Source organism: Microtus oregoni, unplaced genomic scaffold (assembly GCF_018167655.1).
Source record: "Microtus oregoni isolate MIOR12 unplaced genomic scaffold, Mior012 000005F_ref0000423, whole genome shotgun sequence".
In the NCBI taxonomy this organism is placed as follows: domain Eukaryota; kingdom Metazoa; phylum Chordata; class Mammalia; order Rodentia; family Cricetidae; genus Microtus; species Microtus oregoni.
Window position 1 is genome coordinate 19,918,897 of NW_024543064.1, and position 15,940 is coordinate 19,934,836.

The 15,940-nt window shown below is 47.8% G+C and overlaps 1 protein-coding gene across 2 annotated transcripts in view; it reads right to left on the bottom strand.

The window, feature by feature from the left end:
- Positions 1 to 329: 329 nt before the first annotated feature.
- The window catches only part of Wasf2 (WASP family member 2), a 71,809-nt gene continuing 56,198 nt past the window's right edge, over positions 330 to 15,940 (bottom strand). For both annotated transcript variants that reach the window (XM_041651871.1, XM_041651870.1), the window contains exons 3-9: positions 14,692 to 14,826; positions 14,038 to 14,191; positions 10,892 to 11,009; positions 9,766 to 9,896; positions 6,991 to 7,146; positions 4,707 to 5,215; positions 330 to 4,053 (exon numbers count right to left, since the gene is read on the bottom strand). In XM_041651871.1, the coding sequence (XP_041507805.1) occupies positions 3,896 to 4,053; positions 4,707 to 5,215; positions 6,991 to 7,146; positions 9,766 to 9,896; positions 10,892 to 11,009; positions 14,038 to 14,191; positions 14,692 to 14,826 (1,361 nt within the window). In that variant the 3' untranslated portion in view covers positions 330 to 3,895. The remainder of the gene's footprint in view (positions 4,054 to 4,706; positions 5,216 to 6,990; positions 7,147 to 9,765; positions 9,897 to 10,891; positions 11,010 to 14,037; positions 14,192 to 14,691; positions 14,827 to 15,940) is intronic.

Sequence of the window (15,940 nt, forward strand, 5' to 3'; positions counted from 1 at the left end):
TTTAAACTATTCATGTGTATACATAGAAGTTACATGGAACCTTCAGGTCACTGGAGCACAAACATGGCTCACACAATGAGCCCAACAGAAGCAAATAAAACCAGACCTGGAAAAAAAAAAACTGGTTGTCCTGGCCAGGCAAGACAGGCCTACAATTCCTACAACCTCCTGGAGGTTGAGGCAAGAGGATCAGGAGTTCAAGGCCAGTTTCAGCTACTTAGCAAGCCCAAGGCCAGCCTGATCTACCTGAAATATTGTCCTACACATCTTTTTTTTTTTTTTTTTTTTTTTGGGGGGTGGCTGTTCTTTTTGTTTGTTTAGAGAGAGACAGGGCTTCCCTGTGTAACAACAGTCCTGGCTGTCATGGAACTCGCTCTGTAGACCACACTGGGCTTGAACTCACAGGCCTGCCTGCCTCTGCCTCCCAAGTGCTGGGATGAAAGGCGTGCACCAGCAGTGCTCTTTCGCCACTGTGACGGTGGCTTTATTCCACCTCTCAGATCCCCTTCCCTAGCTTTAGGGGAAAGGGGTCTATGTTCAGACAGATCCCCACTATATATTAGCTCACAAAATCTTGATGTGGGAAACACACCCAAGAACCTATTGGAGTATGTCCTTATAAATATATTTATATCAGAGAAAACAAGGCACTTTGGGAGCATGACAGCTTTCTCTCCTATGTGTACATTGTTCTAGGCAGAAAGTAAAATTGGTTAGTTTCTCAAGTGAATTAACTGAGCAAAGTTCAGTAAAAAAACCGTTCCTGGCCTTCGCCGAGGCCCTATTCAAGTGGACATGGCGGGAAGCACAGAAGGCACTTCCTGGGCGACACTTGGTCCCAGGTCGGATGGGCACTGGCCAGGCTCGAAGCTTGCTGCCCCAAGAGGGCTGACATGTCTTCTGAATTGGAGCGCCTGGCCCTGGCACATTGCCTCCCTCCCCAGGCCCTGGGGTCAAGTAAGGGGCTGCAGCAGGAGGTAGTCCTAGTGCAGAGCAGGGACACGGTGGGAATGCTTAAGCAGGGTCACCAAAGCCACAGAGACCTCAATCTGTCCAAGCTGGCGCTGCACAGTCGGAGCATCGGCGCCACGGGAAGAGATTTCACATTAGCCCTGACAGCACTGCCCCAGCTCTGCGGTGACATTGGCCAGGGTCGTTTCTGAGGGCGCTCGAGCTTCCAATGGAGGCGAGCTGGAGCTTGGGCCAGCTGCTCTGAGCCTCCAAGGGACCCCCTCCCCGCCGGAATGAAATCATCTCAGGACCAAGGCAAAGCCACAAGTCACTTCTGACACTGCCGGGCCCCAGGAATGGGGGCAGGCCCCCTGGGCCAGGCAGACCAGGAAGGGAGGTGGCTCCCTGGCTTCAGCACTGACAGTCCTTATGGGACACTGCTTTACATGCTTACCAGCCGCAGCCCAGCTTAAATAATCAGCAAATTGTATTCCACAATTGCAGGATTGCATGAACACACCTATCTGCACTGGGTCCTTTCTTATTTGAAAGGGCTCTGGGTTTAAAGAAGCATGTTTTAATTTTTCTGTAGACATACGCCTAAGTAGAGCCTAGAGGACTTCTCAGCTGACTGGGTCCCCAGCCCCCCAAGCCAAGGAGGCTCCGCAAGGCCGGCTGCTACAAAGCGCAGAGCTTGGCTGCATGGATTTTAATGAGAGCGTCAGGCAGAGCTGTGCTGTTGCTCTCCGGGACTTGCAGATCATTACCAAACCAGCTGTAGGATGAGAACACAGCACATCGAAACCCTAGGAGGTCACTGAGCTAATGATCTAATCCTACCTTCCGCAGACAGGGCCCCTCCCCATCTCCTCCCGCCCCCAGTCTTTCCTGGTGGACTCTGTCCATTCCAGAAGCCAGGCCAATACCGCCCCTTCAAGGTCGGAACAGAACCATACTGAGTGGCTCTGGCTCCCCTTTCCCGGAGAGCAGGAGGAGGGAGTAATTTAGTCAAAACCATTAGGCACAAGCCCTGCTCTGGCCGGGCCCCAGGACTTCTATCTGGAAGGACCACTGCCCTCCCCTGCCTCTCGGGCCCCTGCTGGGCTGCAGCGGGGTCAACAGCCATTTTAAGGTTCTGATGAAAGACACAGGGTGGGAAACATGCGCAGCATGGAGTGCCAAGCCCTGTGCCAGACACTGGCTGGGGGAGGGGACAGGGACAGACAGGGCACCCTGGAGTAGCCACAGCAGGGGGGCCTGCTGGCACCTGCACGCTCACCACCTCAGAGTTCAAGAAAGGAGGCAGAAGGGAGGTCCTCAGCAAGTGCAGCCAGCAATGCCCGTGATTGCACTCTCCTCAAGCCAGAGGGGTTTATGAGGGCTTTGGCAATTACTACAACCATTTGCTGTGCTGGGTAGGGACAGCTCCTGTTTCTCTTTGTTTCAGGTTCTGAAGCCAGAGAAGGCGATTTCAGCACAAGAGCCGCACAATAGTTGGGGCAGAGAGAAGAAAGCTTGCTGTTGGCCAGAGCTGTCCAGTGTTTTCCTGAATAATAGCACCTGCGTATTAGTTCTGGGAAGGGGGGTATACGGGGCGTCAACATCACCATGCAGTGAGGCGGGAGGCAGGAAGAAGACCCCTGTTCTCCTGCCTTTCAGCCTTCATGGCTGCCAGGCCCCCCCCCCCCCCCCCAGGCAGGTACCTGCTGCGGCTGCCAGCCTGAGGGACTGAAGTTTCTACAGCTGGCAGAACCTATGCTTAAACTGGGGAAACAAAAGGGGAAGGGAGCGGCAGCACCTGCTAAGGCTGGCCGCCCCACTCCTCCTCTCTACTCTGGTTCCCCAGCACAGCTCCTATGCCACACAACTGGCTGGAGATAGAGGGGGAAATAAACGGTTACAAGAGAGGCTGTGAGTGTCAAAGTTGTACTAGTGGGGCTGGCACAGACTGTGAGCACTGATTCGGGAGGTCTGGAGTAGAATGGAGCCAGGGTTGCTTTGCCCACACTCCAGCAGGTGCTCATTATTTGGTCCCAGAAAACACAGGTGACTTGGAAACAGGAAGCCTGGGCTCTGCTCTATCACTATCTGTGTGACCTTGAGAGGGTAGGAGCCAAGGTATTCCATTCTCTTCCAGTCCTGCGGTGCTCCTGACAGTCAGCAGAGGCCCAGGTCCCTGTGTGTCAGGGCTAGTTTGGTCATGAATATCAGAGGTTAAAACTGGGCTGTGCAGTCTAAAGGCACATGGGGTGAGGAAGGGGCATGCAAAGGACACCTGAACACCACGCTCACTAAGGAGCATGGGAGGAAGGCAGCAGCCCAGCCTCCAGGAAGGCATCACTTCTGGGCAAAGGAGCGAGACATTCTTTAGGGGCCTGATGCCTTCTGGAACAAAGGCATCCAGACAAGGCTGAACAGAAGCAGCCCCACCTGCTGCAGAGGGCTGAGTGTGGGGTGGGGGAGGGGTGACAGTCTAGTTGCCAGGGCACGTGGCCTGCCCTATACTCTCAGGTATAGAAAAGGGACCAGGTGTGTCCACACAGGCTGTACCTATCGCTTTAAGACCAGGAGGCAGCATTATCTCAAGTAGCCAAATGGAAGGGTTCTGAGGAAGGTCATGGGTTAAAAGGGTTCTTAGGAGAAGGCACTATCTCCAGTTGAAACCCAACCAAAGGGATCTGTTGTAGGGCTTTCCTTCCTTTCAATAGTTAACAGTCACTTGAGGAGAAGAGGGGTCAGCTCAGCTATGGACCCTTAGGAGTCCACGCCAAGCAAGAGGGGAAGGCGTACATAGAGAAAGCACTTGGCTAGATCTTTGGTTGCTCCAGGGAAGGCTTTGGCCCTTGCAATTCTCCGTCCTCCTCTGCTCCCCCATGAGACTGTTATGACATCAAGAAGGCAGGTAGAAAGGACAGAAAAAGGAATGTGGGCAGCAGGCAGAAAGTTAATCCGACCAGTCGTCTTCATCAAATTCAGAGGAATCGTCTTCTGAGTCGCTGTACTCAACAGCAATCCGACGTGACAGGATGGTGGCCACATCATTGCCCACCACATCACGCTTCTCTTGTTCCCTTTGCTCTTCAACCTTTCGAAGCTGAAAGCCTGGTGGGAGAGGGAGCAGAGTTAAAAATCACAGCCCTAGCCTAGAAATCCTCATGAATGAGTCTGAGTAAGGCCCAATGATCAGGACAGGACTGTAAAGAACAGAAAGACAGGGTTCAGGAAATCCACACCCTGGCTGCGGACATGTTCCTTTTCTCACCAGGCTTCTGAAGGTGGATGACCACCCTACCCCGTCAGGCAAATGCTCTGACTGCTCAAAGTCCCTAGCTACAGCAGGGCTCAGAGGGCCACCAACAGGACAAACCACACCAAACCCTTGGGACCAACTCCGGCCTCAAAGAGAAGGAGAAAGAGGGAAGAAGGACAAAGACAGTGGGGCAGAGAAGACGGCTGCAGCTGAGTGGCTGAAAAGTCACCCACAGGGACAGTGATTCATTTTCTTCTGGGGATCTTCCCCCAAGAAAAAGCATGTACATAAACACACTCAACATGCTCATTTCAAGGAATTCCAGGGTCCCAGCTTAAAAATAATTCAAGTTCAACAAATGTAGAAAGAACTCTCAGTCTCACTATCTTAGGGAAGCCCCACCCTCACTTCCAAGGTCCCAATCGCTCAGCTGTTCAGGAAAGATCCTGTACCCCATCCAGCTTCAGAAAGGGTGCGCATCCTCAGACCCACCACCGGGATTTACCTTGGCGGATGGCGGAAAGCAGGTCACTACGCGCATCACTCACAGCAGGCAAAGAGGACTTGGGCTTGGTGGCATCGGAAAGAGGTGGTGGTGGTGCAGCAGGCTGGGCATCAGCACCACTAAAGGGGAGAGGTGGGGGCCCTGGAGGGGGAGGGGGAGGAGGAGGGGGAGGAGCACCTCCAGCTGGTTGGGACAAGGGAGGTGGTGGCATTGGGTAGTCAGTTGCTGGTGGCGGGGGAGGTGGCGGAGGGGCAGCGAAATCAGGGTGAGGTGGAAAAGATGGAGGTGATGGTGGCGGAGGGGTCCCAGGAGACCCAAATCCTATAGGTGGTAGTGGAGGCGGCACACCCATTGGAGGTGGAGGTGGAGGAGCAGGTGGTGGAGAAAAGCCAGGTTTGGGGCCTGGTGGAGAGCTCAGAGGAGGAGCTGGGGGTGGATGGCTTGGGCTGACCACGCTGGTTCTTTTGGGTCCAGCCAAGACAGATCCTCTTTGGTTGTCTGCAGGGTAGCTAAAAGGCCAAGGAGACAAGACTCACCATCACTCACGACGCCAACCTGCCCAGAGGCAGGCCTATCTATAAGCTCAGGCCCTCCTTAGCTGACTCTCTCATTTTACTGTGGCTCAAACAGAGGGAAAGGAACAGCTCTGTGGGGAAAGAACTTTCTAGAAACTGAAGCAGATTATCAGAGGGCTGCCCTGGCAGGTAGGGCCAATGGACATCTCTTAGGTCCCTTTGGCCCTAGCCTTCCAGGAGATGGCTCCATTCTGAACCCTCTTAGAGAGAGGGGCCCATGGGTGGTTGCCAGTTTACGCCTAGAGCTAGACCTAAATACATACAGGAAAGAGCTAGAACAAAAATTCAAAGCTGGGCGGTGGGAGTGCACATCTTTAATCCACGCACTTGGGGGACAGAGAATCTGAATTCAAGGCCAGCCTGGACTGCAGAATGAATTCCAGGACAGCCAGGACTACACAGCGAAACCTCGTCTAGAAAAACAAAAACAAACAAAAACCAACCAAACAAAAAAATTCAAGCCCTATCCGTCTTCTGGGTTCTGTTTCTTAGGCTCTGAATACTCATTGGATTTGGTGGGTGCAAAAATCTATTTGAAGCTGGCCAAATGGAGGTAGGATATTATGTAGTCCAGGCTGGCCTAGAACACACGACAATCTTCTGTCTTGGCCTTCCATGTGCTAAAATTATGGGTTTTGTTTATTTGGAACAGCGTCTCACTATGTATGTTATCTCTGGCTGGCCTAAAACTTGCTATGTAGACCAGGTTGGCCTCAAATTGAGAGAGATCTCTGCCTCCTGAATGCTGGGATTAAAGCACATACCACCACACTACCAGGAATGCTGACTCAAGCCCTTAATCCCAGAGGCAGGTGAATCTCTGTCCTTTGAGTTTGAGGCCAGCCAGGTCTACAGAGCAGGTTCCAGGACAGCCAGAGCTGTTACCCAGAGAACCCCTGTGTCAGGGAAAAAAAAAAAAAAAACAAACCAAAAAACCCAGAAAGAAAATTATGCCTTTGGAGGGAGAAGACTTGGATTTTAGTAATGTGAGGGCCCAGAACGGGGAAAGAGGAAGAGGCCAGCACTGTTTGAGGTCTCCATCTGATCCTTCACATATCCAGCCACAAATTATGCAGAATCCAGGGAAAAAATAGCACCTGTGCAGACCTAGTTCTCAGGCATAGGGAAGAAAAAGACCTAAGAGAACAGAGGAGCCTAAAGGACCCTCAGACCATCTAGCCACATGGGCAATCCTTTGTAAGACACCAGCAAACAAACAAGCGAAGGGACAGGCTGCAGGTCGCTTAGTCGTGTTTCCCTTCCCCTGCGATATGTAGTCCAGGCTAGCCTTGAATTCTGCTGGGCTGACAGAAGTGAGATAAAGGTCTACGAGGTCCCCCATCCTGCTATTTCATCAAAGCTGATGTGTGGGGGCGGGGGCACGCCTTTACTCCTAGCACTTGGGAGGCAGAAGCAGGAAGATCTCTGCGACTTTGAGGTCAGCCTGGTCTATAAAATGAGTTCCAGAACAACAGGGGTTACACAGAGAAACCTTGTCTTGAAATAATAAAGAAAAAAAAAAAAGAAAAGTCATCACTCCTGTCCGCGAGGTAACAACAACACTGCTAACAGTTGACAAATGATATTCCTATTATCTTACACACGCTTGCCTCAAGTCACCCTAGTGGTCCTGGCCTAGACTCTGAACTCTCCACTTTGTTCTTGAGTGTTCTACTATCCAGGATGGATGCAAAGGTTCTGCCATTTACCTGAATTCTGCTGGTGGGGGAGGCAAGTTGTCTTCAGAGAAGGAAGGAGAAGGTGAGGAGGTGGAGTCTGATTGTGGTGGTGGTGGGTAGCTCCCTGTATCCACATTTTCAACAGAGCCAATGCTGCCATTCTGGTAGACCAAGGTGGATGAGTATCTGATAACATAACCAATGTCAGAGTGGTTGTTTAGAGTCTATTTCCATCCAAAGCATCAAACACAGAGCCTGAGTAACCCTCTTTTTTTTTTTTTTTTTTTTAGATTTATTATGTATACAGTTTTGTTTTGTTTTGTTTTGTTTTGCCTGCAGGCCAGAAGAGGGCACCAGATTTCATTACAGATGGTTGTGAGCCACCATGTGGTTGCTGGAAATTGAACTCAGGACCTCTGGAAGAGCAGTCAGTCAGTGCTCTTAACCACTGAAGCCATCTCTCCAGTCCTCTCTTTTCTTACTAAAAGATACCACATAAATACATTTAACACAAAAGTTATTAAGGGAGGAGCCAGGCAGTGGTAGCGCATGCACATGCCTTTAATCACCTGGTCTACAGAGCGAGTTCCAGGACAGAGGAACCCTGTCTCAAACAAACAAAAAAACCCAATAACACAACAACAACAAAAAGTTATTAGGGAGATTCTCCATGTATTTCCTGTTACACCAAAATTATACTTTAGGCTAGGTGTGGCAGCCTTTAGGTCCAGCACTGTGGAGGCAAAGACAGGTGACCTCTGTGATTATGAGGCCAGTGCGGTAGACACACCAAGTTCCACGCCAGCCAGGGTCACAAATGAGACTTTGTCTCTCTATTTCGCTATCTCTCTGTGTATATACATGTACATGCATACATACATATATATGTGTGTATATGTATATAAATATATAATATATATAGAGAGATAGATCAAACCCAGCAGTTCTTTTAAATGCTCTCCCAAATATTAGGAACAGCTAAACCTGAATCCCAAAACCTTAAGGCAAAGAATGAAGCCAAGTTCTAGAGGTTAGCTGCAAACACGTGACTGGCATGCAGCCTGATTTTGAAGCAGGCAAGTACATGGAGTGTTCAAAGGCTAAGGACGCATTTGATTGCAAAATCAAATCAAAGATGAATGCAGGTTGCCATGTGGTAGCACATGACGAGTGGCTGCTTACGCAGGGTGCTAGAGCTAGCTGCACGAAAATCCATTTCTCTGAGTGCTGGGCCCTGGACGAGTTGGCTCTGGACAAACATCAAAACTTCATACAAGCATGGACACACCAAGCAAGAAGCCTGCGTATTAGCATAAGTACACTGGGCACCAGCTAGCAAAGCTGGCCGCTCTGCCTTCTCTTCCTCTCCTTTCCAGCACTGCTGAGCTCTACAGAGCTTATCAACAGGTCCCAGGAAGAGTTGTAGGGCTTTAATTAAGGTGGACGATGCTCTACTGTGAAAACCCCCAAACCTGGGCACATTTCTTTGACAACTTCACCCACAAGCATGCTCTTACAGAGCGGCCAAACAGCCAATTCTAAACCTCTTGGATAATAGGAAGTCTCAAAAGGAAACATTTTTTTTTGTTTTGTTTTGTTCTTTGAGACAGTTTCTTTGTCACAGTCCTGGCTGTCCTGGAACTAGCTCCGTACACCAGATTGGGAGACACACATTTTTGACAGTTGGCATTATGGCCTCAGAGTCAGTAATCCTACGCTGTGTGACTGTCAGAATGGGGTGGGACTGGGGAACAAAACGGCCTCTTACTGAGTGGTGAGATCAGTGAAGGCACCCTCAGTACTGGTTTCTCTGTAGAAAGGTCATTTTTCCTCTCACTGTCTTCATCATGCTTATAAAACAAATCTCTGAATCCAGGAAGAATAAGTGTCACAAGTGTCAAGATTTTTAAAAGTCAAGATTTTCATGGTAGAGTTATTCCTAAAAGCAAGAACAACTCAACTCTTTCTTTTTATCACTCCTCAACACCCAGTATGGGCTGGCATGGTTCTTTGACAGTCAGAATGCAATGACTTTAAAGGAAAAGCCAGGGTGACACTCATGCCAAGCAGTCATGGTGACTTGGCTTTGAATGTCACAGGGGTCAGACATCAGGATAAGCATCAAACCAAGCTTTAAATCCATTCTCCCCTTTAAACCTCCAGTGTGATTTGGTATTGGGAAATGGGTCAGGACGACATCCCCCACTTCCCACAGACATACATAGCTTCCACAGTAACCCAGCAACCTTTCCCGCACTGACTCTGAGGTCTGCGTTCAGTCCCTTTGGCTAGCCTCTCTCCCAAGACTGACAAAAACCGGCTGAAAATCTGTTTTGGTAACGAGCACAGCTTACCTACCCCCGCCACTCCCGTACTCAACTCTTCAGCACAACCTTCTTGTGTGCTCTGGAAGCAAAGGACTTCCAAGACCATTTTTCCTGCTCTTTCAATCTTCCCTCTGAGGCCTTAGGTATACTGGTTTCCGGCAGAATAACAGCACTAAAGCATGGGCCTTCCCTTACAGCCCACTTTAGTCACCTCATCTGAATCACTGAGTCTCTTGCCTTACTTAGAAATTTCATCAAGCTATTGGCCTAAAGGGTGTGGAAGGTATCCTGCCAGGCTGTGGTGGCACACACCTTTAATCTCAGCACTCGGAGGTAGAGGTGGGCAGATCTCTGTGAGTTCAAGGCCAGCCTGGTCTACAAGAGCTAGTTCCAGGACAGCCAAAGCTGTTACTCAGAGAAAGTCTGTCTCGAAAAAACAAAAACAAAACCAAAACAAAACAGAAAACCCATCACCTACCCAGAAGGTCCCAGTTTTTCTTTGGATTCGACAAATTCTTGTCCCATCTTCATTTTCTCCCACTCTTCCTTACGTGTCTTGATTTTGCGTGGGTTTACATTCCCTCTATTCGGATTATCTTTCTTTTCTTTCTATAATGAAAAAGGACAGAAAGCCTTTGTAAAACACTTTCTAAAGGGCTTCATTAAAATTCTACCCATCTCCGTGGACACACTCATGAGATGATTTGCCTAGACAATACATGATAACAGCAGAATTTACAGAATTACCAGGTTTGCAGTGACCTGAGGCCGTCTAATTCAAACCACCTCCCAGGCAAAACATTTGCTCAGTTTCACACACAGGAACCCCGAGCAGAAAGGAGGGCTAGCCAGCCACCTCTCCGGTAGCTGCCCCACCTCGTTAGGCACTCTAGTAAACACTTATTTGTTATTTGCTGTGCCACAAAGGTCAGTCAAGGGACGAGGATTGACCGCTCTAGAGATCTGGGGCAGAGAGAAGGAAACAGTTAAAAAACAAAACAAAACTAAAACCAATGAAGGATTTTCCAGCTCCTGCAGCTGCACTAGCCTCCAGTACTCTCTCGGGCCTGCTGACAGCCATGCTAATGGGATTGTGAGGTCAGTGCTGGCAGGTCACAAAGCACCAGGAGCCTAAAGAGAGAGAAGCATCTCTACAAACCAGGCAGCCCCTGGCTTCACCCACACAGTAGTGAAGAGGTTAATCTTCTGCTGTAAACCAAATATTGCAGAACCTGGGGCTTGTCACTGAGAAATGAGCTGCAAAACCGGCAGGGATGGGACCAGGCTAGCAGAGTGTCCAGCAGAGTCAGGTGCAAATTGCAGGAAAAATAAATGATGAATAGAAAAGTCAATTTCTGAAACTCAGCTCAAATATACTCAATTGTTAATAGTACCAGGGGAACGAGCACATTTTTGGTGTGATTTATACTTTCTCATCCTGGTGGTGTTTGGTGTGGACACATTCTTTTTCTTTTTTAAGAGTTTTACCTGGCATCCAAGCAAGCAGCCACTTGGAATTACTTCACATAAGACTGGCTTCCTTTTCATCCCCCCTCCACAATCGTGCCTACTGATGTGTAGAACAGAGGCCCCTTTCCCCTCACCCTATGCTTTCTCTTCTCTTTCATGATATCCTTGGTGTCCTGCAGCATCTTCTCCTTCCAAAGATCAAAGAAGTAGGAAGGGTTGGTGTAGAATTTGAGTGCCTCTTTTCCATCATCCCTGGATAGAAACGAAGACAAGTAGCTGTCAGTAGAAAGATGAGCTCCCACCCGAATCCAATATTCCAACACCAACCAGTTAGCAGTTTTTACTACGGAACCATGAAACCATTCACATTGATTGCATATCTCCTCCCCCGCACGGATTCTCAATGGCCCCGAATGGTGTCCCTCAACTCCTCACAGACCTTTGCCGCACCTTCAATTCCCATATAGGAATGTGCATGGTCAGAGCGAGAACAGGCTAGAGCAGCAGGAACTCTGATTATTTTGATCATCTGCAGGGTCACAGACAGCTCCCTAAAGATATCTGGATACTGTGTACCTCTAAGGAGATTTCTATCACTGGTTCCCCTTTCCTATCCATTCCTCAGAACTCTGTAGGAAGCACTGAGGTCTTCTCCACCAACCTGAAACCTGTGTTCTCTACACACAGATAAGGAGCACACTGCTAGTTCTTGCTCCCTTCCAGAGCAGCTCAGTGCCCAATATCAATCCAAGGGGACCCACTGAACACAATCGCCAACTCTTTAAAAACCACAAGGTCTACTCGGAGGCAGAGGCAGGTGGATCTCTTGAGTTCAAGGCTAGCCTGGTCTACGGAGTGAGTTCCAGGACAGCCAGGGCTACACAGAGAAACCCTGTCTCAAAAAAACCAAACCAAAACCAAACCAAACAAACAGACAAACAACAATAACAAAAACAAAGTTGGAATCCAGGACTGGTGGTACACATCTATAATCCTGGCCCTCAGGAGGCAGGGAGAGATGCGTCAGGAGTTCAAGCCCAAACAAACAACAACAACAACAACAACAAAAACCCACAAAAGGCTGATTCCGAGGCCAGCCTGGTGTATATAACAAGTTCTAAGACAGCCAGGACTACATAGGGAGATTCTGTCACAAAAATAAAATAAAATACAAACAAACAAAAACTCCTAAAGGCAATTCTAATTGTTTCTCAAAATACACAGAATGCAGTTCTAAATCAAACACTAATAATTCCTTTTAAAAAATGCCTGAGATTTATTTTCATTTAATTTATGTGTACACGTGTCTCTATGACTGTATACACACATGTGTAGGTGCCCACAAAGGCCAGAATCAGATCCCCTGAAGCTATAGTTACAGGCATTTTGAGCTGCCTGATGCAGTGCTGGGAACTGAACTTGGTCTTGTGCAAGAACAGTAAATTGTTCTTTTTTTAAAAGATTTTATTTATTTATCATGAATACAGAGTTTTGCCTGCACATATACATGCAGGCCAGCAGAGGGCACCAGATCTCATTGTAGATGGTTGTGAGCCACCATGTGGTTGCTGGGAATTGAACTCAGAACCTCTGGAAGAGCAGCCAGTGCTCTTAACTGCTAAGTCATCTCTCCAGCTATCTCTCCAGGCTCTGACACTAATAATTTCTTTATTAACCAAATCTTGTGAGTTAGAGAGACCACTGTTTGTTTCTGTTAGGCTAAATCTAAATAACTAAGACGAGATACTAATTCTGGTATTTTGTTTCTAAAAAAAGAAAATACTGTTTTCAGAAGGATGAAATATCTCAATATTATCTGTTTATCCTATCCCACCACACAAATGCTATATCATATCCCTTTCAGTATTATGAGGTATGACAATCCTTTCTGTCATACAACTCTATCCAAACTCAATCAGACTAAGACATGGCAGCCACAGGGGCAAGCAAGACCTCATATAAGAGTAACAAAGGACAGGGCTGTAGAGATGGCTCAGTGGTTAAGAGCATTGCCTGCTCTTCCAAAGGTCCTGAGTTCAATTCCCAGCAACCACATGGTGGCTCACAACCATCTGTAATGAGGTCTGGTGCCCTCTTCTGGCCTGCAGACATACACACAGACAGAATATTGTATGCATAATAAATAAATAAATAATTTTCTTTTTTTTTTTTTTTAAAAAGAGTAACAGCCGGGCGGTGGTGGCACGCGCCTTTAATCCCAGCACTCAGGAGGCAGAGGCAGGCGGATCTCTGTGAGTTCGAGACCAGCCTGGTCTACAAGAGCTAGTTCCAGGACAGGCTCCAAAACCACAGAGAAACCCTGTCTCGAAAAACCACAAAAAAAAAAAAAAAAAAAAAGAGTAACAAAGGGCAGATACTCTGAGCCTCTTCTCTATCTGCATGAGAAGCTACCAAGTTCCTATCTGATGCTCTCTGAACAGGCCAGTGTCCTTGACTCACCAGAGGTGTCTCTCTCTCTCTCTCTCTCTCTCTCTCTCTCTCTCTCTCACACACACACACACACACACACACACACACACACGCTGTTTTGCAGTATGCCCATGTCTGACAGACAACATCCACCTCCAGCTACTTGTAATTACTTTTACCTGTTCCAAAGTTATTTATGGATACAAGCAAAATAAATATTCACTTTCTACTTCTGTTTAGTTGGTCTGTGTATGATGACAATATTACCAAATCACCAGAGGGGAGGACTTAAAGCCATGTTCAAGGCTATCTTCCTTTTCCCGTGTCTATCTACAGCAAGGTAGGTCCTTGCAGAAATATCTAAAGGGTGTACAAAATGAAGGACTGACGCTCACATGGAAGGACACCACCTACTCCCCACGCTCTGGAAGGCCCTCTCCAGCCTAGAGCAGCCCATCTGAGGCTGCTTCCACCAACTTGCCCAAACATCTGGGAATCTAGAGTTTTCCCAGTAAGTAGAAGCCCTGCTAAAATGTAGCCCTTGGGAATCCATGCTGCAGAATTGCCTGCTAACAAGTCCTTTTGCTTCTGGAATAACTAACTTCTTTGGATGGAATCCAGATGGATTAGCTTTTACCAAATTAAAGTCTGCAGCCTGCACCGTGACGTATACGTAGATGCAGCATGACTTTCAGAGCGCAAGCGAGGGAACTCCATCTCTGCTGCCGTAAGCACCACTGGGGCAGACACCAAGCTCAGTAAGATTCTCTGATATAAACATTCTGATTAGATATGTTAGACAATGCAGTGTTTTTAATCACAGACACCCCCAACAAGGGAGAGCTATTACCTGTAAGGACTTAGATTGTTGAGAGGTGGGGGAGCGTCACAGCTGTTATAGGTTTCTAAAACAGGCACTGGCAGAGAATTTCTATCAAAAAGCTTCTGGTCTTGGGTGGTAGAGCTTCTGAAGGCCTTCCGAGTGTTGATTCCTTGTAGTGACACTAAGAGAAGATGGAAGGCATTAGAAAATGGACGACAGGCTGTTTGAGCAAACCCTGAGTCACACCAGTCGGAGAGGCCTCAGCTGCTGCGTTTCTTGGCTGCAGCCGTCTGCAGCCAGGTTTTTCCCTCCCCCTCTAGGGAAGCCCCACAGGCTGTCAGCAGCCCAGCCATTTCACGACTGAACAGAATGAAGGAACACAAAGGTTTACTATGTGGCCAGATCTCGCAGGCCTCGCTTTAGATGAACGAATCCTCCACATACTTTTAAGGTAGCAAACAGTACTGAGGGAAAGGAGGTTAGAGAACAAGAGAACTCGGGAATGGGAGAAAGGGAGTGTGGCAGAGTTAAAAAGGTCTCTTTATACCATCTAGGCTGATGTCACCTCAAAGCAGAATTGTACCAGTCTCTCTGATTTCGCTCCTTGCGTTTCAACAAACCAGGGGCAGAATTCTCAGACACTGCTCAGCAGAGCCTGCAGCTCTGGCTCAGCCTCCTTACCTTCTTCTTCCTTGGGATCCAGCTGAGTGACTTTAACTTGTACTCGGTCAACTCGCTCAGCAAGGGAGTTTACCCGGGAGGCAAAGGCACTCGCCTGAGTACAAATCTCTCCGAAAATGTCCTCTGCATATTTACCTAGAAGAGCAAAGAGACCAAGTCACCTAGTGCACAGGAATGATAGAAACACAAACCAGTGACCAAAGAGTGTACCATCCACCAAACACACATGCGAGATATTCACCATGGCCTTGGCAGTCTGCGTGTATATAGTCCATAACTAATAGAACCTTCTTGGCAAATTCTGAACAAACACAAATTCAAAGCAGGCTGAACAAAATCAAAAGGTATAATGTCAACAAATTAGTCCTGGAAGAGCAGACAGTATATGCAAACATTTGTCCCCAGCTCTTAGCCCCTCCTATTCTGCAAAGTACCTTGTGAAATGGCTCCAGAGCAGACTGAGAGTTAAGAGGAGCTACCAGGTGTCCATGATTAATACACTAGATAAAAAATTACTTCCTTAGTAGGATTTCAAAAGTCCACTGAAAACCAGGATGAGGGTATCTTTAAGGAGCCTGAACTTATCTGCACCCCACACAGAAATGCAGAACTGCTTCTAAGGGTGCAAAGGTCACCTTACGTCCTCTAACCCACAACTTTCAAAGTCTTTGCTCTAGGTTACAATCCTTCAAATCTACACCCCAGGGAACAAGTGAAAAGCTGAAATGTTCAAGTCCTCCCTAAAAAAACACCATACACTGGTCTTTTCCCACAACGTACCGCTTTATAAAACAAAAAAGAGTTCTGTACTTTCAACCCTGAATGCAAGGAGAATTTGCAGCCAAAGAAATAGCAATTTGGCACCACCATATCGTTATTCTGAGCCATGAGGTCCTTTCTCAATAGGAATGGAAAGAGGTAGCAATGGATAAATTATCATCTCAGGGTTTTTTTTTATTCACAAAGCAAAGGCGGACATAAGTGACTGCCCAACCTAAAGATATTTGGAGACCTATTTAAAGTAAGATCTCACTTTTTTCTAAGCTTCTAAGCTCAGTACATATTTGAGGGGGGAATTAGGCTAACTCAGTCTGAAAGGCCAAAACCACACCCTCAGGGTGAACTACAGCCAACCTTCCCAGTGGAGCCCAGAGAACAAAGCATGGGGAACTGGTGGTGAATTTGAGTCCACGAGGAGTTTCTAAGCCTGTGTTCTGCATGGTCCCATGCAGCAACAACAAAGGCAAAT